Raw genomic sequence first — 23,926 nt, forward strand, 5'->3', positions numbered from 1 at the left:
ACCCCTGTCTTTCCTGTGATCTTGTTCAAGACTTAGCCTCCAGCTGCTGAGGAGAGATGGGGCTGCTCCAGTCTTTGGCTGTACTGCCATGTCAGCTTGCCAGCTGTCTGACTTCCTCTGTTGTCACTTGGAATAGTCTGTATACCTGTCCTCTGCCTCCAAGCTCTTCAGTGGCTGCCCCTAGTGGAAAATCCTAACACCGGTTTGAAAGGCTCCCCAAGAGTCAGCTATATTCCCCACTCTAGCCTTGCCTCCCACCCTTCACACCTTGCTCCAGCCATACTGGCTCCTTGTGGCTCCTCTGACCCTCCATGGATGATGCTCTGCTTCAGAGCCCAGGAAGTTCTTTCCAGCTCACTTCCCTCACAGTCCTCTTCAGGCAGCCTTTCCGTGCAGCACACACATGCCCTCCATCACCTCCTCCCTTCCACTCAGACCACCCTAGTGTCTGTTTAGCAGCTGCCATGTCGTGTATTTGTTTGCTTAGCTGTACTGATGTTGTCTCCACTGCAATGTAAGAACAGCCATGTTTTGTCCCTGTTGTATACCCAGTGCTCAGAACAATGTCTGCGCACAGTAGGGGCAATGGATATTTGTGGGTGGAAATGAATCAATTTGGCTTGAGATTGCATTACTCACAGTATGGCCACGACACAACCACCTCTACTTCCCACAGAATTGTCCTTGTCTTTTTCTCTCGTGGCTGACATTAGAATGACAAGATATTTGTCAAGGGCCTGGAAAATCACTTTCTGGCTATGAATTTGGGCTCTTAGCAAGCAATCATTAAATGATACTTCAGAAGCTGAACGAGTTAATTAATGAGCCTCCCCTGGCACAGCCCTCTGCAGGGCCCTTTGGCCCTTGAGAAGGTGAAACCCTACGCTTCTAACTCATGCTCTGGCCAAGACCCCTTATTATTAAGACAGCTCTTCTAACCTCCCAGGGTGCCTGGAATGCCCCCAATTCCTGAAGCCATTATGTTTTACAGCAGGTTCTCTTGACAGAACTTCATCAGCCCTTGGCAGAACATAAGCCCAAATAATGGGCAGGCAGACGCCAGAATGAATTCCAATGTGTACACACAATTCTTGGCCCCATAAAAATCAATTCCTTATTCATAATTAAGCAAGTTCCCTGGGAAAGGGCACGTTGGTATTGTTATTAAAAGATAAATAATAGATAAGGATCCACTTGTTTCTTGTTCTGTTCATCTTTCTTTTCTTAGTACAGAGAACTTTAAACGCAAACTAACACTGTAATTAATTCTTTTCTCCCGCCTGGTCCTTGCCTGTGACTTACAAGCCCAACAAAATGGAATGGCGTCTAAGAATGTTCATTGCCGTTCTGTGCTGTATTGCTCTTTTAAAATGTGTCCCAAAGAGCAGAATGGCAACCCGACCCTAGACGGGGAGAAAATAAACTGTAAGCACCTGACATTAAATATCACACACAAGTCACCAGAGAGCATATCTCATGAGCCTTTTCTGGTTTTTCAGATTGGGTTAGGGACTTGGTTGAAAAATGCAAAAAGCCTGCAAGGGGCCTCCCTAGTAGAGAGGAACACACCTGCCAACTACTGAATTCAAGGAAGCAGCCAGTGCTATGAGTTGGAAGGCTGGAGGTATCTCAGAGTTGTAGTATTAAGATGCAATGACATCGCCCATCCTCATAGGAATGCTTCCTCTCCCCTCAGCAAAGTGGGAGGGCCCCCTGAATCACTAGACAGCTGGAGTTGCCAGTTCCTCTAAGGGAGAGAGCTAACTCCCCCTCTAAGCAGTGTCAAAGGAGGGAGTTCTTGGTTATGGATGCTCAGAGTGTGGGGCATAAGCACATAGAGACTGCTGTCCTTTCTGGCCTACAGAATTAATAAAGCAGGAGCCAGCTGGAGAAGGATCTGTACGCACCCTTGTTTGGCGTATTTGGGGAGCAAGTGAGACCAGCTAGCCAGCACTGTTTCTTGACCTAGGGGACTTATCAAGGGAACTTTCTGACATCAGGAGAAGAGGTAAAGCCACTGAGGCCAAGCAGCCACTAATTCAATCCATGACGATCAACAGGAATATGTATAGCTTGCAAAGAAAATGAAGGTTGAGTTGGCACCTGAGAAGGAGTTCACAACAGCATATCACCTGAGGTCTCTGGGAGAATAATTCAACAGGAAGCAGAGTGAGACTAGAGCTTGTCTCACCAAGAACAAGAGCCAGGCACACCCTCTACCACCCAGTGCCACAGGGACCAGCTAGAGGACCTCACTGCTTCTCATCCCTTCAAGGAACCACCTGGAACTCTCTGGACCTTTCTGTGTAGAAAAGAGGAATTCTGCTTTGAAGGTTGAGGTTTAAAGCTGGACTTAACTAAGTTTTAATGAAGAAAAGTAATTGAATAATGGAGTTTGACCAAGACATCATTAATGGAACTACTTATCAATAGAACTTACTCACCCAGCACAAAGGGGGATTCTATATAGCACAACTAGAGAAGTTTTAAGGGGAAATAGCCATTTTATATTTATGTCACAACTAATCAAGAGCTCTTGTCAATGAACTGGCGCCAATAGTTTGAATTTCTTTGTTAGACATTAAAGATTTGACAGAGAAAATAGAAGGTTATTTTAAATATTTTTGGCTGTAGTAATCATTTTCACATATTTTTTTAATGATTAAAGTCATAGAAATTCTAAAGGGGATACAGTATGTTCACTTAACACTTTTTAAAAGCTTTCTAGTGACCTTGATTTAAAGTTAGCAAAGAAGTAAGGGTAGGTTGAAAAGTACAGAAGAAACTTGTTCCAGAGAGTCACCTAAATTGCAGGAGGACCATGCAAGGTACAGTGTAGCTGCCCAGCTGCCTGGAACCTGAGGCCATTGCATGGCTGGGTTGTTTCCATAAGTAACTGTATAGCAAAGCATTTTAAGGGGCTGCAGTTGAAGAATATCAAGAGTGAAGGGTCTTGGAAGCTGAGATGCTTGACTTAGTTATAACGACTTGGAAAATGGTGGCTCCATAAGATGCAGAGTGGAAAGATGATCAAAGTCATGGGTGGGACCGATGAGATCATACTTTCCTTACTGTATATACTCTCTGTCAGTCATTTTTCCCACAGCATCTCTCCTTCCTTTATCTACTTTTAGCTCGCCCTCCTCGCTGCCTCCTTTTGCACCATGAACTCACTATCTGCCACAGAATCCCCCATACTAAATACTTTGCATACACCAACAATTCCTGTCCCTCAGAGGTCTAGACCAGGGGATAGTCAGGAAAGTCTTGTTCCATATAGATGAAAGTTTTCACGGGACATCTACCATGAAATCCTTCCTTCAGAACTAAACCAAGGTCTAAGAGAGAAAAGGAAAGAGGCACAGACAGAAATAGAAAGAAAGAAATTTATCATTTGAAGAAGGAAGATTTCCTAAGAAATTACTATCTAGTTCCTTCCAGGCACCAGATGCCATTTTAAGAGCTTTAAAATGCCAATGCATTTAATTGTCATAGCAACCCTATGTAGTGGGTACTATTATAATGTTATAGAAATGGGAATACAAATAGTTTAAGTAATGTGACCAAGGTCACACAGCCAATGAGACAGAGCCAAGATCTATTTCAAATTCAGATACTCAGTGCTCCCTATGCTGCCAAGCCTTTTCATTTCAGGACCGTTGTATTATAGGCATAAAAAAATCAGTTATTGAGAAATAGTAGACAGAATATTAGTGGTGCCTGTGAATCTTAAACGGTACACTGAAAAAATAAAGACCCTTATTAATGTTGTTTCTTCAAGTTACAATAATTCATTTATTTCAGATTTCTTAGATAGAAGGGCCTGTGCACATTTATTTCCCACTTTCTGCTGAGCAGTCAGTTCTTGAACTGGATAAATCGATAACCTAGACTTATTTCCAACTTATGAGATGAATATTTAAACACTACTGGGTATTTCTGGTCATAATATTTTCAAAGCTATTGGTTCCATCCACCTCCAAACTCTAGTGACTCTAACAGCCACCAGTTTGTGCTACTCACATACCTCTTCAGTGTTCTGAAGGACAGTCACTGAGCAGGTTAGCAGACAGCCTCCTTCCTTCCCCTTCTCTTGTCCTTCTGATATTTTTACCCTTTAATGGTTCAGCCATCACAGTTGGTACAGGGGTCAAGTCACAAGAGCTGAAGTTGCTCTTCATATTTCGTCATGAACCTCATATTTCTCCCTTAGGCTTAAGTTAAATAACTCTGTGTGTGCTACCTAAATCTTGGGTCATTTCCAGCTTCTAATACTAGCTGCTGCACCCAATACAGAGGCTTATTGTCATGACTGGAAACCAGAGCCCAAAGAGATGTCTTTCCAGGAGCAAGATCTAGAGGACCAATTCTCTGAAACTTTGGCAGTGTAGAGAAGGTGCCTCCCTGGGGACAGCTTTTGCAAAGTCTTTCTCTTTCCTGTATATTCCTCTTCCCTGCTGCCTCATTTTTCCCCAAAAGTCAGGTGGCATTGCTCATGAGTTTCATCTTAAACTGTTTTGTGGCCTTATTATTACTGGGGAGAGCCCTGCCCAGCCTGCCAGGACATGTTCCTTGATGACGCAGGTGATCAAGACCTCAGTGATGAACATGACACTATTCTTTGAAATACACTGCTATGGTGCCTTGTTCTTCTAAACCCACTTCTATGACTAGCTCCTTTCTAACAACCTCAATCTTAGAGTGACAGGAGGTCAACCATACCCCTCCTGTCCATTCTTGGAACTAAAGCTTGCTTCAAATTATAGAACTCTGCTATCTGCCAGTGTGAGAGTTGTGGGAGTTCTTAGCAGAATGATGATGATAATGGGGATAAACAACTTTCATTGGGTTTTTGTTTGAGTGCACATTATAAGCATTTATTGAATAACCCTGGAATTGACAGTATCTACATAGGAGCTTTACATGTGCATCATACACTCACAGTTATGGAGGGATACTGTCATCTCTATTGACTAGGTGATGAAACTGAGTCTGAGTTTGATGACTTGCCCCAGGTCCTCCAAGAGGTGCCAAAGCTGTGACATGAATAATAAGATACAAGAGTGATTCTTGGAGTTGGGCTGAGAACTCCAACAGATGCAGCTACTCAATGCCTAATAGAACTCTTACAAGGGATAGTTCCTTTTAATACTTGACTAACTTTTTCAAGACTCTGTTTTTCATTCCCTCTCTTTCTTTCTTTCTTCCTTCCTTCCTTCCTTCCTTCCTTCCTTCCTTCCTTCCTTCCTTCTTTCCTTCCTTCCTTTTTTCTTTCCCTTTCTTCCTCCTTTCCTCCCTCCTTTCTTCCCTCCCTCCCTCTCTCCTTTCTTTCCTTCTTTCTTTTTTCTATCTTTCTTTCTTTCTTCATGCTTGAGATCATGCCATCATCTTTAGCATAGCATAGACTTCCATATGCCAAGCACCAGGCTGTGTGCTCCTAGGCATACAAAGAGGAACAAGACTCAAGTGAGGCTGAGCAAAGTTTGGCGTGTAGGTGAGGAAGCCACCTTTGAATGAAGGTTTCCTTAAAGAAGCCTAAGTGTTGCTGTCGGTACCCACGGCAGCACATGCTTACTTCCATCTAAACAAAGGCTCTGGTACCCCAGAAACTACTGTCTTAAAGTGAGTGTAACAAATGCCACTCAACTATTTTCATGTGCATTCTTGTTTTCTCCCAAGGATTACTTTTATTGTTGTTGTTTATTTGTTTGTTTTGTTTTTGATTAAATAAGAAACAAAATATTCACATCATGAACTGACTAACTATGTGATTCTGAGTTCTCTTTTCTTCGGCTACTTTATTGTAGTAAGTAGGAAGGGAGCAGTGGAGGAGGACCCACAATTGATCCTGTTTATTTCACACAAATAAAAGACTAAGAAAATTATAATGTAGGCATAAGAGTGAATGTTGTGTAAGTGAGCATCCTTAACATGGATCTACAGGCTCTAAGAAATGCCATGTCACCCAACTCTCCCTCTCCACAGGGGTTCCTGTACTCCTGAGTTCCAGCCGTAACCACGCAGCAGCTATGCCTTGATGGTGCCCAGAACTCACCTGCCTCCCTTAATACTCCCTTCGCTTCCTGGAATAGTCTCTCTCCATCACTGTCTGTTGACTTGATATCAAATACCATCTCCTTTATTATGAAATAGTGTTTCCCCTTTTGTACTGTTAAATGTTTTATAGCTCTGACAACATCACATTCGGCACTGTGCTTGTCATCCGTATCTTAGGATTTTCTGCCTAGAGATGTCTTCCATGTATCAGCTGATAGTTGTTGAACTTAATTTTGTTTCCATTCTGTGTGCTTCTCCACCTGTCTTCAGTACTCTGTATGTAATGTGTCACCCAGCATGTAGTATGTACCCAGTGATTATATTCTGAATAGACTACCTCCCTGGACTCCAGTAAAGCAAACATCACAGAGAAGCACATGGAGTTGGGAAGACGAAGGCACTATCATGTTTGGTGGACAGAAATAGGATAACATGTCCCAAAGAGCATACTTTAAAATCAGTAGGGCCAGCAGGATGAGTTGAGGTCATACACCGGGAACTTTATGTTAATGTACACTTTCTCACATATATTATAAAATATATTTAACATATCAAACTTAAAATTTTATACATATTCTTTAATGAAAGCTTTTACACCTGAATAAAAGTGAAATTGGTTTGAGGAAAAGCAGTTCATAAATAATGTATAAGGTGTCACCAGCTATCACTGTGGATACCAAGAGCACCCAGAAATAACATTTCCAAGGAGATGGAGGTGGGATGAAGAGGTGCCAGCTCAAAGGGCCAGATCCACAGGTCTACAGCCTCCAGAACTTTAGAGTTATTTACAAAGCTCCATTTCTGTGAATTAATTAATTAAAAATACTTTTATTTGAAAGAAAGGGAAGGATTCTCCCTTTCACATCTCTTCCCGGAAATAGAGAATCGTGCTGGTGACTGTCAGGTGAACTCTGGCTTCCCCAGCTCCAGCTTGGCAATGACAAAGACTCTAAGGTGTGTTGGGACCCCTGCTTTCCTGAAAGTCTAGCACTCCACAGGAGGAGGATCACCTCAAAGTGGTCCTCTCTCACATACACTTCAGGGTTCACCTCACCACCATCATCTTCCTTCTCCAATTAAGAGATCAAAGTAGAAGGGTTTGACCTGCTTTGGAGGTTTAAAAGCATCCACAGAAACCCAAAGAACATTTAAAAGTCCCACCTTCCCTGACATATCTTCCTGGGGGAAGGCTGGGATCCACTCCTCCTTCCTTCTCCTAACTAGTGTCTAGAGGCAGAGAGCCAGGGCAGAGAGTCAGCAGGCTCTAACCATCCTGATGAAAAGACTCTTACATTCTGTATAACCCTGTCTAATCTCAGTCAGCATGTCTGGTGTGCCTTTTCCCTCTCCACACAGCTATGAAGTTCTTTTCAGAATTCACTGTCAAATTCTTAATTTTTTTCCTGATTAATTTTAAAGACTCCATGTTAAAATTAAAACTATAAAAAAATTCTAAATCTAACTTTGTTTGTCTCCCTAAACCCTTCAGGTTTAATACGTCAGCTCATTTTAATGAGACACTATGAGGAGTTCATAGTCCCTAATATAGGACACACCTTCTCCTCATTAGCACTCTGGGATTTGAAGCCTCCATTTAAAAAAATCAAATAGAGCATCCTCAGAAATATCTAAGTGATGGTTCATGCCTACCATCCCATTTTAAAGACTGATACAGGAGGATTTCTATGAGTTGGGGCCAGACCAGGCTACAGAGTAAGACTGTCTCAAAACAAACAAAAAATTAACTAACCAGACTGTCTGTTGGTGGGTCGCATTTCTCTGGGGAGATCTGTCTATTGGCAAGATAACTAGATGTGAAAAATGACCTTGGGTGGCTGCTGCTACTCATTTCTGTTGGAGAGTGGGGGCTTTGCCTGTCTGGAGAGTTCATTCTGCGGGGTTCTACACACCATCGGGGTTCTTTGGTTCTTTTTCCACAGGGTTACACTGGGGAGAGAAATGCTTTGTGGCTTATGACAAGACCATGGCAGGATATTTTGTGCATGCTGTGATTTGTATCGCCCATTTGTGCACAGGCCATAAAAGCGCACTTTTTATCAGGAACATGTGTGAATATATAAGAGCAGTGAAGACATATGGCCACTAAATAATTCACAGTTATCTATCTTCTCAGCAGATTCCATATACACCTACCGTGCTTTCATGCCTCGTTTGCTTGGAAACAATATTCTTTACGACTCTCCCAATATAAAAATGTTTACTGAATGGCCGTAGTATGTGGATACCGTGGGACTGGCCTGGAAGACAAGGGGCGCTTACTGCTTCCTGTTCCTCTTCCACCTTTCTTCCTCATCCTCTCACCAGCATCCATTCTCACTGGAAAGTGTGCCCCTCCCGGAAGGTAGTGTGTGCAATTCTGACCGTCACTGACTACGCTACCCTTCTTCTCTTTTCAGCTCTATATCCATCTACAGTCCCAAGGAGAACCCCAACGCGTTTGACACTGCCGCCTTCTTCCAGTCAGTGGGGAATTTCCTCGGGATCTTCGCAGGCTCCTTTGCAATGGGCTCCGCGTATGCAGTCGTCACAGCACTGATATCCTTTGTCATTGCGTGGGAGCTGGGGACGGTCCAGAGCAGCCAACATGAAGGAAGTGTTTCTGAGGCTGGATAACCTCCTCAGCAGCGAGTGGCGAGATCAGTTTGAATTTGATACAGCGCTGCTGAACCCACCCCCCGTTCTGGGTGATACCGTGAGGCATTGAATCAGTACCAGCAGTAGGGGGGCAGGTTATTTCTCTGTCTACGGTCAAGTCTACCGCTGTTGCCGGTGCCTTCTCTTAGACAGCCTTGGAAAAACTGGCACCTAAGGAAAGTTGTGAGCGCAGGACACCAGGACTGACTACATGAAGGTAAAGAGGAAGAACAACGGAGAGCCAAGGTCCAAACTAGAATAGCATCAACTACGGTTGATAAAGTCAGATGCTCTGCTGTCACTCACCGGCTGATAGGGCAGGCCAGGACAGTGACCAGTAGGGGATTTAAAAGCTTTCACAATTGTATTGTGGGAGGAAATGAAGAAATCATAGTTGTTATGTATGGCTTTCTTTTGTGTCTTAATCGTCAGGTAGAGCTATGGCAGAGGTCACATGCTACCTGGACTAGAGTAGTCATAATGACGACGGGAACACTAACTGAAAGTGTAGCGTGTGACAAGACCTTCCCAGGCACCTCTTCATTTGAATCCAGCCTATAGGACATGTCATTACTGTCTTCTCTTTACACAGAAGATTAAGGAGGTAAGGGACCTCCCATATTAACTCTGGGTCCCCACAACAGTAACAATGAGCATGGTGATAATAATACCAGTTAGAATTTACTGGGAACTTTGATACCCCACCACTATCTTAAGCATTTTTTTTTTTTTATCTCAGACACTTTGTACAGGGATCCTGTAAGGTAGATCCTGTTATTATTCTAATTGTACAGCTGAATAATCTCAAACAATTAAAGTTAAATAATTTGGCTGTGGCCATAGATCTAGGGTGCGTGTGGGCTTTTCAAAACCAGGCTTTTTACCCTCATAGCACAGATGGGGTGGGAAAGTTGAAATCGGAACTCCCTTCAGGCTGGTGTGAGAGGAATGTGTGGACACAGAAGTGAGCAGGGTGATGAGGAGAGGGAACTGTGCTGGAGGCCAGAAATCTGCCAGAGGTCAGGTCACATCTGGAAGAAAGAGCATAGAGACAGCTGAGCTAGGGGGCAATGGAAAGCGCACCATTACAGTCAATTGTGTGACACTTGGTGGCTTTCACAGGCTCTATAGACAGGCTGTAGAGGAGGCAGGTGAACACAGCTGTCTGTCTGCTCCTACCCTGGACATCGTGTCCACACTAAGGTAGGCTCCTTAGTTCAGGCCTCGGGCTCTAGACTTGGACTTCCACTCTGAACTAATGACTTTCCTGGAGAAGGTTAAAGGGAAGGATGTTCTTTAGCCTACTTAGATATGCTACTCTGATAACCTAACAAGTGGAAGCCTTCCCTTTGAAACAAACCAGAAAGAGTTAGGAGGGTGAACCTGATGAGAAGCAAAGCCTTCCTCCTGAGTAACAAAGGGGGGAAGTTGGGAAGGACCTAAGGTAAGCCTGTGTCTTATTCCACATGATCCAGATCTTTCAAGATATGTTCTCAGGAAGGATGTTTTACCAAAAGAAGTTAACCTAAACCACCAACAGAAAAATTCACATAGCCCTCACTGCATGCCAGTGCTGCCATGAGTACATCATTCTGTACGGAGGCATGTGTCAATGCTCAGAAAAGGCCATCATCCCACTTTCCCTCGGAGAACCAGAGGCACTAAGTGGCTTAGATTTGTGACTAAGCGGAGAGTGACTTTCGAATCCTGCCATTCTGACTCTCAGCATTCTAGCTTCCTGAAATTTAACAAATCACTTTTCACACACTTACCACATTTCACTCTCCAAACTTGGGGGGAGATGTATTATTCATGTTGCCAAGTCACATAGGACAGAGGTAAGGGTCAGTAATACGCTGCTCAGAAGTCACACACCCAGTGGCTAGACAAGCCAAGGATTGAACACAAATATTCCATCCTAGAGGTCAAAGGTCATGCTTTTCCATCCGCCCCATGGACTATTCATCTTTTAATATAGAATAGGTTTCATATTTTCTTCTAAAAGCATTACATTACAAGTCAATCGCATCTCATTCTTTTCCAGAGCACTTGGTGCCTAGCAAACATGTTAGCAATGCCACACTTTCCCATTATCAGAGGTTCCTAACCATCCCTCCATAACCCATTCTTTGCCCAGCTTGGGTCGCCATCCTTTATTTGCCTTCTAATTTATAGTTTATAGATTACTGCCCAAGCACCCCCTTTGGCAAAATGAACCACTATTTGACAAAGGTGTTTGACTTAAACCTAACACTAATCCTCCTCTGTATATTAATACCAAGAGGGCTTGAGCAGTTCCCCTCTCACTGTGAATAACTGTATCTGTTGCCCTGTTTCCACCCCTCTGGGAAGGGGTTCTACAGAGGAGCAGGTTCAGGCTACATCCTAGGGACCAGCACCACTGCCTCCTCTAAGGGATGCCTCTGACTCTAAGGCACTCTCCTTTGCTGGACCTTCTTCTATCTGGTCCTGTTTCTGGGGTGACACTCTAAGAGACAACCCACACTCAGGAGAGTTCATACCCACAGCCTGATGGGTTTACTCTTAGTAGATACTTTTTTAAAAAAAAATCTGAACCCTGGTTTGAAATTTTTATGGGTGTGTTGAGCCTACAACGCAGCATGGAATCCATGCTCCTCTTCTTAGGACCGACGAGCCACACCTACTCAGATATGAACAATCAGCCTTTTACTCTGCAGCTGTCGTCACCAAATCCATTCCTCTTAGCCAACAAGCAGATTTAGTTATAAAAACAGTTGTTGTTTTCCTTAACACATCTTGTCACTTGACCAAATTTACCAAGCTCTGTGAGTTCCCGATGCTGGAGACAGGCCTGTTTTTCCTGCTTTCTTGGAGTGCCTTCCTGTCTGCAGAGGCTGCCGGCTTAACAGGTCAGTACTTCATGCTGCAGTGTGAGCAAGACCTGTGAATGTGGCTTCTTGTATGTGTGGCCCAGCAGGAGAGGAAATGAAGTCTCTCTTAAATAGTGAATCAAATGGATTCTATCAAAATCAGCCTCTGTAGGGCTCCCTGGGGAGAAATAATAAAAAAAAATAATTCATCCACTTTGTGCAAAATAGTTTAACAGAATGATTTCAGAATGTTCTTTTTCTCCTTTTTGGACAGGAGGGGATGTTGAAAGGACTGGCTTATAGTTATGATGGATGACTTTACAAAGGAAAGGCTACATGCACTGTGAAGGGATACACACAACCAGCCTTGCTGGGGAGAATGGAGGGGCAGCAGATTCCAGTGTGGGCAACCTCTTCAGGGTGTGCACATATAAACACATCAGTGTGCAGAATTTTTACACAGCTGCCTGGCCAAGTCAGAAAGCCACAAGCCAGTGGGTTGTTCTACCATCTAATGCCCCATATGGCAGAAAGTCTACAGAGTCCTCTGAGGTCGGGCAGTTGATCCAGAGAAAGCTGTCTTTAAGATCCCATGGACTTCGGATCCTTTGCTATGGATTCCTCAACCAAATGCCTGTTCGGTCACTCCATGGGCTGCACTAGGGTGGCTGTACTAATTGGGTGATTGCCATGTGCAAGGCTCACCAAGGCTCTTCAGTCTGACTTCCTGCTGCTCTCGTTTCAGTCCTGGGCCCATTTCTACCCACCACATTTTTACTGACAAGCAAGCGTTGAGAATCTCTACTCTACCATTACCCGTAGTTAGACCCATGTTCTTGGGGTATTTTCATTCTAATGATGAACAACCTAAATAATTAAAATCGACACCCATTGAGGATGTTCCACAAACCAGTTTACTACCTGTCCCAGATGATCTCATTAATATACAGAAAGACCCAAAAATAAGAGGTGCCCCAGTTCACTGTGTGGTGAGTGGTGATACGGAGATTTAAAGCTATGGCAAATGAACCTCCCCTGTGGGAGACCAGGATGGCCTCCAAGAAAGGGTGGTCTCTGGGTCCCAGGAGCCTGCTTTGCCTCTTGGGCTAGTCATTTCTGTCCTGTTACTGCCATGCACATCGTTTTAACATGATGACCAAGTGATAAGCTGGCCTGAAACATTGCAAAGCCTTGTGGGCCCTGCATTCCTACAGGGTTCTAGCCAGAAAACTGCCTTGCAAGTTCTCATGATGCTCTACTCAAGATGGCACCACCAGATTCCACCCTCCTGGGCACTTTATCTAAATCATTGCAATGCAAAGACCGTTATGTTGACATGTTGTCATGTTACTGAGGAGTTTGCTAAGAGGCTGTGCATCTGAGGGCTAGAGTGGATAATGTTTTCTAAATGAAACAATATAGGCAACCCCTTATGTCACAGTTATTCAAAAATAGTTTCCCTTTTCTCCATAGTCTGTGTCCTGTTCTGTACCTAACTTGTGAAATTATCTACATTATGCTAACAGTTAAGAATCAATGCTTGACCTTCTAGAAAGGCTAGGAAGTGTCTTATAATAAAGCCATGCAAGTACACACATCACACACACACACACACACACACACACACGCATGCACGCACGCACACACGCACGCGCATTTCTATGAATGAAGATTTTCTACTTCTGGGTTCCTTTCAACTAGATCTTATTGTAGAAACTATATGCAAGGTTTCAGTCTACAGGAAACTTTACACTGCTGCTCTTCTTACCTTGCTCTTTTACCTTTTCAACCTGATTCCCTTAGTGAATACTTGAAGATTAAGGAGCGAGCCTCACAAGATGGGCAGTTGCAGGTATGGGCTTTGGTAGTAGGAAAACCCCACTGTCTATGGCTGAACCCGGCAGCAGGCTCTCCCGAGCAGTACTCCAGATTTAGGCAATATGCCTAAGAGGCATTTGATTCAAACCAAGCTAGGTACGAGCATTTCCTATTGCCAAAGACCAAGCCTGGGCAGTCCAAATCACTTATGTGTTTATTTGTTATTTAATCCTTGCCTGTTTCCAAATTGGATTTGTGACAACTCATAATACCAGCCATGCGTATCATGGGACCTCTTAGTTGAGGATAAACATTCATGTTCTGGGATAGAGTTTTTTCTTCAAAATTAGGCAGCTGTGTGTTTGCTATAGTTTGGCAATAACCATGGCTCTGAGCTCTCTGGGAGCCAAAGTCAAAAGAGAACATGTTGACTAGTCCAGGACTGAAACAGCCTTATCAGAGGAAGTCACAGTTATTTATATAAGTGAGCAAAAATTTTTAAGGGGGATTTCTACTAAAATTTGAGGAGATTTCATCATTTGGATCATCATATGGGGAGTTTGAGCACCTGAATGGAAATGTCTTTAATAATAATTTGGAGAAGTTGGAGACTTGTTCTTCATATGCTCATTTCTCATATTCACCTCTGAAGAAATCTGAAGGTCTAATATCCAATGAAATTCTCTAATCTCATCTCAGTGTGACGATACCATCCTAGACCACAGGTAAATTAGTATGGTGCAACGATGAAACCTAGAGACCTTTTTAAAATGCTTAACAAATGAATATACAGCAATAAATTCAGAAAAGTATAAAATGGAATGAGCTAAGGAACACTTGACCAGCAACCATGGGGGATTGCTCATCTGGCACACTAACAGTGCAGCATGCAGGACCTGGACGTGGGACCCATGTGCCACCATTTCCCAGAAAGACTCCCTGAGCCCAGGCATTGCCAAATGGGTCTGTAGGTGGATTTTTCTGCCTCTCCTGCCAGCTCTCAAATCACAACACAGAGACTTATTATTAATTATGAAATCTTGGCCAATAGGTTAGGCTTTTACTAACTAGCTCTTGCAACTTAAATTAACCCACTTTCATCAATCTACTTTTTGTCTCATGGCTTTTACCTTTACTCTGTAATGCCCATGCTGCTTCCTCTCTACCTGGCTGGTGACTCTTCCTTTCTTCTTCCCAGCATTCTCTCTGCCCTGAAAATCCTGCCTAGTTACTGGTCAGTTAGCTTTTTATTAAACCAGTCACAGTGGCATATCTTCACACAGTGTAAAGGGATATTCTACAGCATGGGTCCTCGAGGACATCACCCTGAAAGCAGGCCTGTGAGCCTTCCATGTCTGGTTCACCTCTTTTGTAGGTTCTATGAGTTAGTTTTTCACTTAAGACTGGTCTTAAAAACAGGATTTCTGCCCGTTTGACTATAGCGTATCTGTTTTTAAATACATATCTTCACTTTTTTTTACTTACTTCTATGGTAAGACATATTTACCATATGAAATTTTAGAAAATATACATTCACAGAAGGAAACAAATTAGAAATAGCTTGTATCATCATTTCCTATTTATAACTATTATTAATATTATAGTGTCCATTTAATAAAATGTATGTGTATACATTTACATTCACATATAACAAATTGTATATGTTCTAAATATATTCAGGCATTTAGATATTTAATCTAAATTTAATTTAGAGAAGTAGTAAGCAACTTGCTTTCCTTACTCAACAAATGCTTTTTCTGACATTCAATACCATGGCATATAAAGTTAACTTCTACTAAGCCTTTCGATTATTTAGAGTTTTTAGTATTAATATTTTTGAGGTAATAATCCTTATAGCTAGATATTTTAGTTAGGGTTTCTATTGCTGTAAAGAGACATCATGACCATGGCAACTCTTATAAAGGAAAACATTTAGTGGGGTGGCTTACAGCTTTACAGGTTCAATCCATTATCATCATGGGGGGATGTGGTGGCATGCAGGCAGATGTGGTGCTGGAGAAGGAGCTGATAGTCCCATAGATCTTGAAGGCAACAGGAAATGGGCTGGGGGTCACAGTGAGGGGAGCTTGAGCATCAGGGACCTCAAAGCCTGCCCCCACAGAAACACACTTCCTTCAGCAAGCCACACCTCCTAATAGTGCCACTCCTTATGAGCTTATGGGGCCAATTACATTCAAACTACCACACTAGTTGGTATGAACACTCTCTAATTTGTACTTGCCCTTTCATTTTAGTGTGCGTGTGTGTGTGTGTGTTCCCATATATGTATGTGGTGTTCATGAATTGGCATAGGTTCTTTCTTTGGTCATTCTCTACCCTCTATATTGAGGCGGGGTCCTTGCTGAAGCCATACTTACTGATGTATCTAGGTAGCTAGCCAGTGTCCTCAGGGATCCCCTGTTCTACATCCCAAGTGATGGGGTTACAAGTGAGTCATCACACCCAGTTGTCATTTACAGGCGTACTGGGATCTGAACTCTATTCCTCCTGCTTGATCAACAAGTCCTTTAGCCATGGAATCTTCTCTCTGTACCCGTTTCCTTTTAAGTATGTTACATTGTGTTTGCTTGTATCAGGTAATGTGGTTAGTGTAGACATTTTCAATTTTTATGTAAGTTTATCCCCATTCTATAATGCCCAATATTTCTTTAATGATAATATATGCTTTATTGTAGTAGTTCTTTGCTTTTACTTGTGGGATAGAATAGGGATTTGATTTCCTTCACAGATGGTAAGCCACCCATAGATGTAAGTCTATCTGTGCAAACATGTATTATGTGTATGTTCTGGACTTTCTGTTGTTCACTTAGCATTGGATCTTCACTCTTTAAATTTTTCAGTTTCATGGTTTATCTTAATATCCGATAGATCAGGGCTGGAGGGATGGCTTAGCAGTTAGGAGCACTGCCTACTCTTCCAGAGGACCTAGATTTGATCCCCAGCACCTACATAGTGGCTAACAACCATCTGTAACTCCAACTCAAGGGGATCCAGTACTCTCTCCTAGTGTTCATAGGAACTGCAAGCATGTGATGCAGAGACAAACACACATGAAGGCAAAATACCCATACACATAAAAATAAATCTAAAATAATTTATCTATACATCTACATATATGTATACAGGTATATAGATACTGCTGATCAATATCCTACATTTCATCTTATTTTTAAAGGCCTCTGTGCTGTCTATAGTGCTCATGTATTTATAATTCTAAATAAATTGAAAATAATGTGTTTCAAACAGAAAATAATTTGAGAATTACGTCTATATTTATTTAAGTCATTTTATGGCCCTCTGTAAATTTTTATGGTTATCTTCATATTAGACTTACAAATTACTTTTTAAGTATCTTTTTAGCTATTTTATAGTGTAGGGTTCTACAGTGACTTGCTTATTCATGTGCATCTAGAGCTCACTGTCTTACTTCATTTACTCTTCGTGGTTCTGAAATATTGAAGTACTGAAGTTCTGAAATTCTGAAGTACTAACCTAATGTGTAGGCTTGAAGGACAGATGTCACAATAGACTACCAGGTCCACAGCAAGACTGAAGCATCCCAGCACTCAGTCTGGTGTGTGTGTGTGTGTGTGTGTGTGTGTGTGTGTGTGTGTATGCATATGCATATGTATATGTATGTGTATATGTGTGGGCCAGAGATCTACATCGGCTCTTCAATCATCAGTAAGATCGGATCTCTCACTGACCCTGGAGCTTACTATTTGGCCACACTAGCTGGCCACAAGCCCCAAGGACCCTCCTGTCTCTGCCTCCATCCTAATACTAGGATAACAGGCACCTGCTGCTGCCCTCAGTTTTCTGTTTGTTTTGATTTTTGTTTTGTTTTGTTTTATGGGTTGGAGTACTGAAATCGCCTCCTCATGCTTGCGCAGTAAGCATATTGTATACTGTACTTCCCAAGCCTCGGTTCTTTTCTTTTGAGTCTTGGAATAAGTGAGCACAGTTCATCAGAGAATCAAATTTCCCAACTCTGCATCACAGACTCCACGATAGAGTAGTAAGTGCTCCTGTACCTGATGGTATTGCTATAGTTCCTTTCTGGCCACTGGTCAGGCTGTCCCAGAGCAGATCCACAGACCAAGTAAATGAGCATCATGAATTTCATTCATCTATAACCTGACTTCCATACCTCCTCAGCTGAAAATTAGACAGGTAGACAGGAAAATAGCCTAGTCTAGAGGAATGTAGTGGACATGTATTGGTGCATCTGTCCACCACCCATTCTCACTTCCACTGATAGTAATATCCCAGTGTTAATTAAGGAATCACTCTCCTACTCCACTGGATAATAGTATTTTAAGGAAAGTGTTTCACCCTCCCTGGCTAAAATGATTGACAGCTTCTGGAGTTAGGTCCACCAGATACTTTCCCTAGGAATAGGAATCTTTAGGACAGGACTAGGAAGATGCATAACTGTTGGCACCTGTTCTTTGCAATAGCAGAACCTTGTTGAGACCTTCTACTCATCCCTGCCAGCAGAGCCCTGGCACTTGGTGCCTTTTTTTTTCTTTCTGAGAGCTGCCATACTTCCTTCCAATAAATCCCCCCTGGTGGCAGTAGCCAGGGTCTGTTTTGATTGCTTACAAAGAAGCCTAAATGGGATCAAGGAAGTAAAGATCTACACAGGCTATTTCACAAAGGAAACCACAAGTGGATGACAGACCAGGAAGGAAATGTAGTTCAAAGGCAGCCCAGCCTTGAGGCGAGAGTACTCAGGACCGTCTTATGCCAGGTGCATACTTAGAGACAAACAAAGAGACAAAAATCAAGCTTTGAAGATGGTTTGCATGGTGCTCATTATCCTTGTCATTTCAGCTTCTTATTAGATTCATTACGAGCACTTCATCGGGGAAGGGGGCTTTCTCACTACTATGTCTCCAGCTTTCACTCCAGTTGTTACTAATTTGATGATGATCATTTGATTTATTTTCATCATCTTTCACTTCAAGGGCCATGTTTGCCACCACCTCATCCCAGTCTCTTGGAAACTGCACCTGCACATTTTCAATAGTCACACAGAAGAACTTGGTTTTTTTAGAAAAACAAGTGGCTTTTAGACATGCAAATGAAGGGTGGCATTTCTATTCCCCAGAAGTCTGCTTTTTCCTGCTACTGGAAATACTACAAGTGCAGTTGGAGAAGCTTGCTTAGGAAGATTGGACAGATATAAAGTGCAAATGAAAAGTCTTCCTCGGGGAAGAAAGTGTGCACATTGAAATGGACATCAGGGATTCTCCATAGCAAGGAGTGCCAGGAAGAAAGAATTTATGAGACTGTGTCTGCCCGGCTTTCACAGCCAGCTGTGGAGGGAGCAGCCGCTGGCTTCTGGCTCCTCAGCTGACTCACAGGGGCTGGAACAAGCCATTCTATTAATTGGTTCTTATCTCTTCACTGCTAAAGCAAACAGATTTCATTAGTTTCCAGTGGAGGGACTTTGTACAAACACAGAGGTGGCTTTTGAGGAAATGCAAGACCCTGAGCTGTTCTCTCCAAGAGACGCCTAGTATACCCGCATCCCTGACTTCTGATCACGTAGAAATCTCCCCATCCAGAGACCTACTTTCTGAAAGTCATTAGGTTACTAAAGCCATTATTTTAAATTGAATATTGAAAATAATTCAGCAGCATTATGTATAGCATAATCCTTAATAAAATTGAATCCTGTCATAGGAGCTGATGCTCAGTTTATGAAGATAACAAAAAAGCACAGCTGGAAAGGTTATTTGAAAATTCATTTTTGTAATCTCTTTCCCAGCAGAGACTTTGGGGGTCCAGTTTTTGCCAGAAGCAAATTTTCAGGGCTCTCATTAAATACTAAAGTGTGTGATTTCTAAGGGCAACATTGACACGGTGTCTAATGATTCCCTGCTCCCAGGCACTACTGTAATAAATGCATCTTCCATTTTTAGATTCCTGGGGCCTATTTTATAGCCACTGGAGGAAAAGGCGAGGGTATTGACATGCCTCCCTCTCTCGCACAAAATTTAAACAATATAGCCCACTATTTATTCAGCTTGGAATGGTTTCCATCTAAGATAATAAACTTGCAAAATATGAAGGAAACTAGTCTTGATGGCTGAGCAAAGCTGATGAGCTTTGAAGTCTGAGCCTAGAGAATAAAAGGCTCCATGAGAAAGAAAGAAAGAAAGAAAGAAAGAAAGAAAGAAAGAAAGAAAGAAAGAAAGAAAGAAAGAAAGAAAGAAAGAAAGAAAGGACCAGAAAGAGGTTGAAACAAGTCCTGATCTGGTTCATTCTCTGAGAGAAATGACCGAGATTTGAAACAAAGATGCCCTAGGCACATGTATGGAACACAACAGTGAAGTCATGTCTGTCTAGTCCTCCACATGCTTCTGTTGGTCTGCAGTCTCGGGCCCTAATTACACTGCCTGATAAGGAAGAGCTGACACATGTCAGGTTGGTTCATGAAAGGCTTTTCTGGAGTGAAAAGGGAACCAGGGAAAGTCTCTCTCTCTCACACAATAGCTGAAGAAAATAGCTCTCGCGCTGCAGTAACTTCACCAGACATGTTGAGACTTCTCTTGATCTCTGTGACTCGGCTCTTGACTTCTCATCCCTACCATCTCACCAATTGGCAAAAATGGGTTGAAAATCCCAAAGAAAGCTTTCAGGTTAGAAGGGAATGTGTTCTGTTTGACTTGCCTCTGACTGGGCTGGGATATGGTGTTTATGGTGCTCAGTATCTAGAGCAAAATGCATAAGGGTCTTAATTAGAACTGTTTCTCAAAACAAATCTGCCCAGTACTTCTTTGCTTAACACTGCTCTCAATTTCACACTGACAGGACTCCATAAAGCTCACATAGCCAAGACTTACCAATAGATAAGGAAACGTATTTACCAGGCACCTCAAAATGTTAGGCCTTCAGGCTACAGGAACAAGCACCCACCATTCCCAAGGACATTAGTTATTGACACACTGAATCATGGGCAAGCATGCCATGATGCAGGTTCAGTAAACAAGTGTAATTGAAAACCATGAGTGTCTGTTTGAGGGGTATCAGGAATTTATTAAGATATGAAATGGGAAAATACACTCACAAATACAGGATATGGTAAATCTAGTTGCAGAGACCTTGGAAAGCTGGAAACCAATCACACACTGCTTCATGACACCTGACAGTCTTTACCACCCAAGAGAGCACATCACTCAACTCCCTCCACTCTTCAGGAGTCATGTAAGCAGACAGAAAGCCACACCCTAGAGTTTGTATCCCCAAAGCCATTGGAGGAATGAATTCCCACAAGTAAGTACAACACAAATCTCTGTAGTCAGATTTTTCTTGTGGCTGCCAGCTCACAAATAACAACACAGAGACTTATTGATTATGAAAGTTTGGCCTTAGCTTAGGCTTGTTCCTAAAAAGCTCTTATAACTCAAATTAACCCATTTATACTCATCTATGTTCTGTCATGTGGTGTTACCTCTCTTCCATCTTGCATCTCCTGTTTCCTCTCCATGTCTCCTGGTGTCTCCCACAGCTAGATTCCTCCTACTTCCTCTCTCTGCCCAGAAGTCCAGACTACACCTCTTGCCTAGTTATTGACCACTTAGATCTTTATTAAACCAACCACAGCAATACATTTTCATACAGTGTATAAATATCCCACAACATTTCCCCCATTTTGTCTAAATAAAAAGAAAAGGTTTTAACTCTAATATTGTAAAATTAAATATAATAAGAACAATTATTGAGTAAAAATTATATTTACAATGTCCAGTCCATTTGTATTTGGCATATTTGGAGAAAATACTCTATTATTTATCTTATCTTTATGAATTTAAAACTTTATATCTAAACCATTTTTATCATAACTTATATTACTATATTAAAACTATCTTTTTATACCTCAAAATATTTTCTTACATAAACAATTTAAACTTTTATGTATTTCAACCTTACATACTTTATACCTCTTTTGTGAGTTTCTTTTCTGAATTTGGTAACAATGAAAACTGTAACTATAACTATCTGGTCTTCAACCCCATTAAAGACCTAAGAAGGATATAGTATTACCTGAGTAAATAGAAAGTATAGAGCAGACAACTTCCAAAACTATAGGAATGAAAGGAACACCTGGCTGCCTGGTCAGTCACACAAGTTCCTCTGTAATATTGGGGCATCCATCTTTAGCCTACAGGCCTAGAGTATCTGACAGACTTTTTATGAAGCAGGAATTTTGAAGGACTGTCCTACTCTGTCTTGACAAAGTTCAGAAGTCACCTTGTGTCCTGCTTGTCCAGTTGGACAGCATTATGACAGCAGTTGAGGCAAGGGCAGTTCTTTTGTTCTGAAAACACATAAACTTTTAAAGGTAACATATATCTACATTAACACAAATATGGAATGCGTAGTGTGCTCAAGTCAGTTAAAGATTATTTTGTAGTTGGATTTTTCTTTGGGCCACCAATTCACAAATAATGACATGGAGATTTAATAATTATGAAAGCTCAGCCTTAGCTTAGGCTTCTCTTACCAGTGCATACAACTTAAATTAACTCATTTATTTTAATCTGCATTCTGTCATGTGTCTCGTTACCTCATCCCTTCATACTGCCCATGCTGCTTCCTCCATGTCTTGCTGGTGACTCCACCTTCTTCTTCCCAGAGTTCTTGCTCTGCCTGGAAGTCCTGCCTATACCCCCTGCCTAATTATTGACCATTCAAATTTTTATTACACCAATCACAGCAATACATTTTCACACAGTGTACAAATGTCCTCCAACATGATTTTTTGCTTTATGTTTGAGCAGGTAAAAGGTACCTGTTAACTTTATAAGTTTGTTTGGACTGTATACCCAAATATGCATCCATATCATATGAAAGGATGTCATGTAATAAATCATGAGGATTCTATAGCCAACAAGATTTATCATGTCTCATCTAATCTCAGAGCTGTTCCTATAGTAGAGGGATCAGCATATATGTCACCTGTCCCTGTAGTCTTTTTTTTTTTTCATGTCTATAGTCAAGACCTTCAGGAGGTCTCACCTAATCAAATCTGATCTTTATTAATTTTGAAGAGAACCATAACTTTTTGTTTCCTGTGAAAACAAAGGCATAACCTCTCGCTCAATGCAACATATTTTCTGACTTTCATTTTTAAGTTTTCATAATCCAATTTCTCTCACCAGCTATTTTTTTGTACATTATCATTTAAAAAACTCAAGGTCAACAAAGCACTATACAGGATCCAGACACCCTGTGTTTCCCATATTTACCCAGCTTTTACAAAAAACAAATATATATATATATATATATATATATATATATATATATGTATATATATATATCTTTACTCTCTCTTTAAATACTTTATTGCTTTTAAACTATTTTTATGACTATCTATACCCTTTTTATCGTATCTGTTTAAAGGGTGGTTTTTTGTTTGTTTGTTTGTTTGTTTGTTTGTTTGTTTGTTTTTCCGGTCTGGACTGCTTTACTACGCACCTGCAGCATTCTCTGACTTTGAAACAAACCTTAACTGGCCACACCAGCTGCCATGTGGTTCAGATGGCTGGCTCTGCCCCCAGTTCCCTAGGAACCGAGTCTCATGTCAACATATTTACTGCCCCAGCTCTGGGAAGTTGCTGTGTCCATGATGTGGCAAGCATCTTTACCTAGCATGCCGGCTGCTCAAGGGCTCTGCTGCACAGCAGGGCCTCTTAAAAGAGCCACACCTCTATACAACCAAGCCTACTTGAGAGACCACTTTCTCAGATACTATGTGCATTTTTGAGCCTCATGTTGAGTGTCATATGTTGTCAGATTTTTCTTTGGGCCACCAGCAACACTAAGACTTAATAATTATGAAAGCTTGGCCTTAACTTAGGCTTGTTCCTAACTAGCTCTTATAACTTAAATTAACCCATTTGTATTAATCTGTGTCATGTGGCATTACCTCTCTTCCATCTTGCACCTCCTATTTCCTCTCTGTGTCTCCTGGCTACTCCTACTCCTCAATTCCTCCTACTTCGTCTCTCTGCCCAGAAGTCCCACCTATGCCTCCTACCCAACTACTGACTGTTAAGCTCTTTATTAAACCAATCACAACAATACACTTTCACACAGTGTACAGATATCCCACAACACATCTCCCCCTATTGTAGCTTATCAGCACACACCTGTACTTTCTTGAGTCAAATTATCCCTCATGTCAATATCCAAATTATTTGTACAAGTAACTGAAGTCATGGACAATCTTACCCCTGCTTTCTTCACTGTGAGTGTTCTCAGCCAATACTTCATAGCATCAGGAGGCAGAGCGAAAAAAGTGAAATGAGCTCTCAAGAACTATATTCTGCACAGGAGTGTAAAAATTGCCATACTGTGATCCAAATAACCAATGTAAAGGTAATGGAAGAAAAGGTAGTCAAAGAAATTTCTGGATGCATACATTAATGGCTCTGTTTACTAAAACAGTGTGGGGAAGGACAATCTCTTGGTTTCTTTTCCTAGTGCTGTACTCTGACAAAAGCAATTTA

The 23,926-nt window shown here is 41.8% G+C and overlaps 1 protein-coding gene across 1 annotated transcript in view; it reads left to right on the top strand.

The window, feature by feature from the left end:
• Positions 1-23,926, top strand: part of Slc9a9 (solute carrier family 9 member A9) — a 548,574-nt gene that overhangs the window by 242,078 nt on the left and 282,570 nt on the right. Inside the window, exons 7-8 of the mRNA XM_076576829.1 lie at positions 8,475-8,613; positions 11,498-11,603. Coding sequence (XP_076432944.1) covers positions 8,475-8,613; positions 11,498-11,603 — 245 coding nt within the window. The remainder of the gene's footprint in view (positions 1-8,474; positions 8,614-11,497; positions 11,604-23,926) is intronic.

Source organism: Peromyscus maniculatus, chromosome 7 (genome assembly GCF_049852395.1).
Source record: "Peromyscus maniculatus bairdii isolate BWxNUB_F1_BW_parent chromosome 7, HU_Pman_BW_mat_3.1, whole genome shotgun sequence".
Lineage (NCBI taxonomy): Eukaryota > Metazoa > Chordata > Mammalia > Rodentia > Cricetidae > Peromyscus > Peromyscus maniculatus.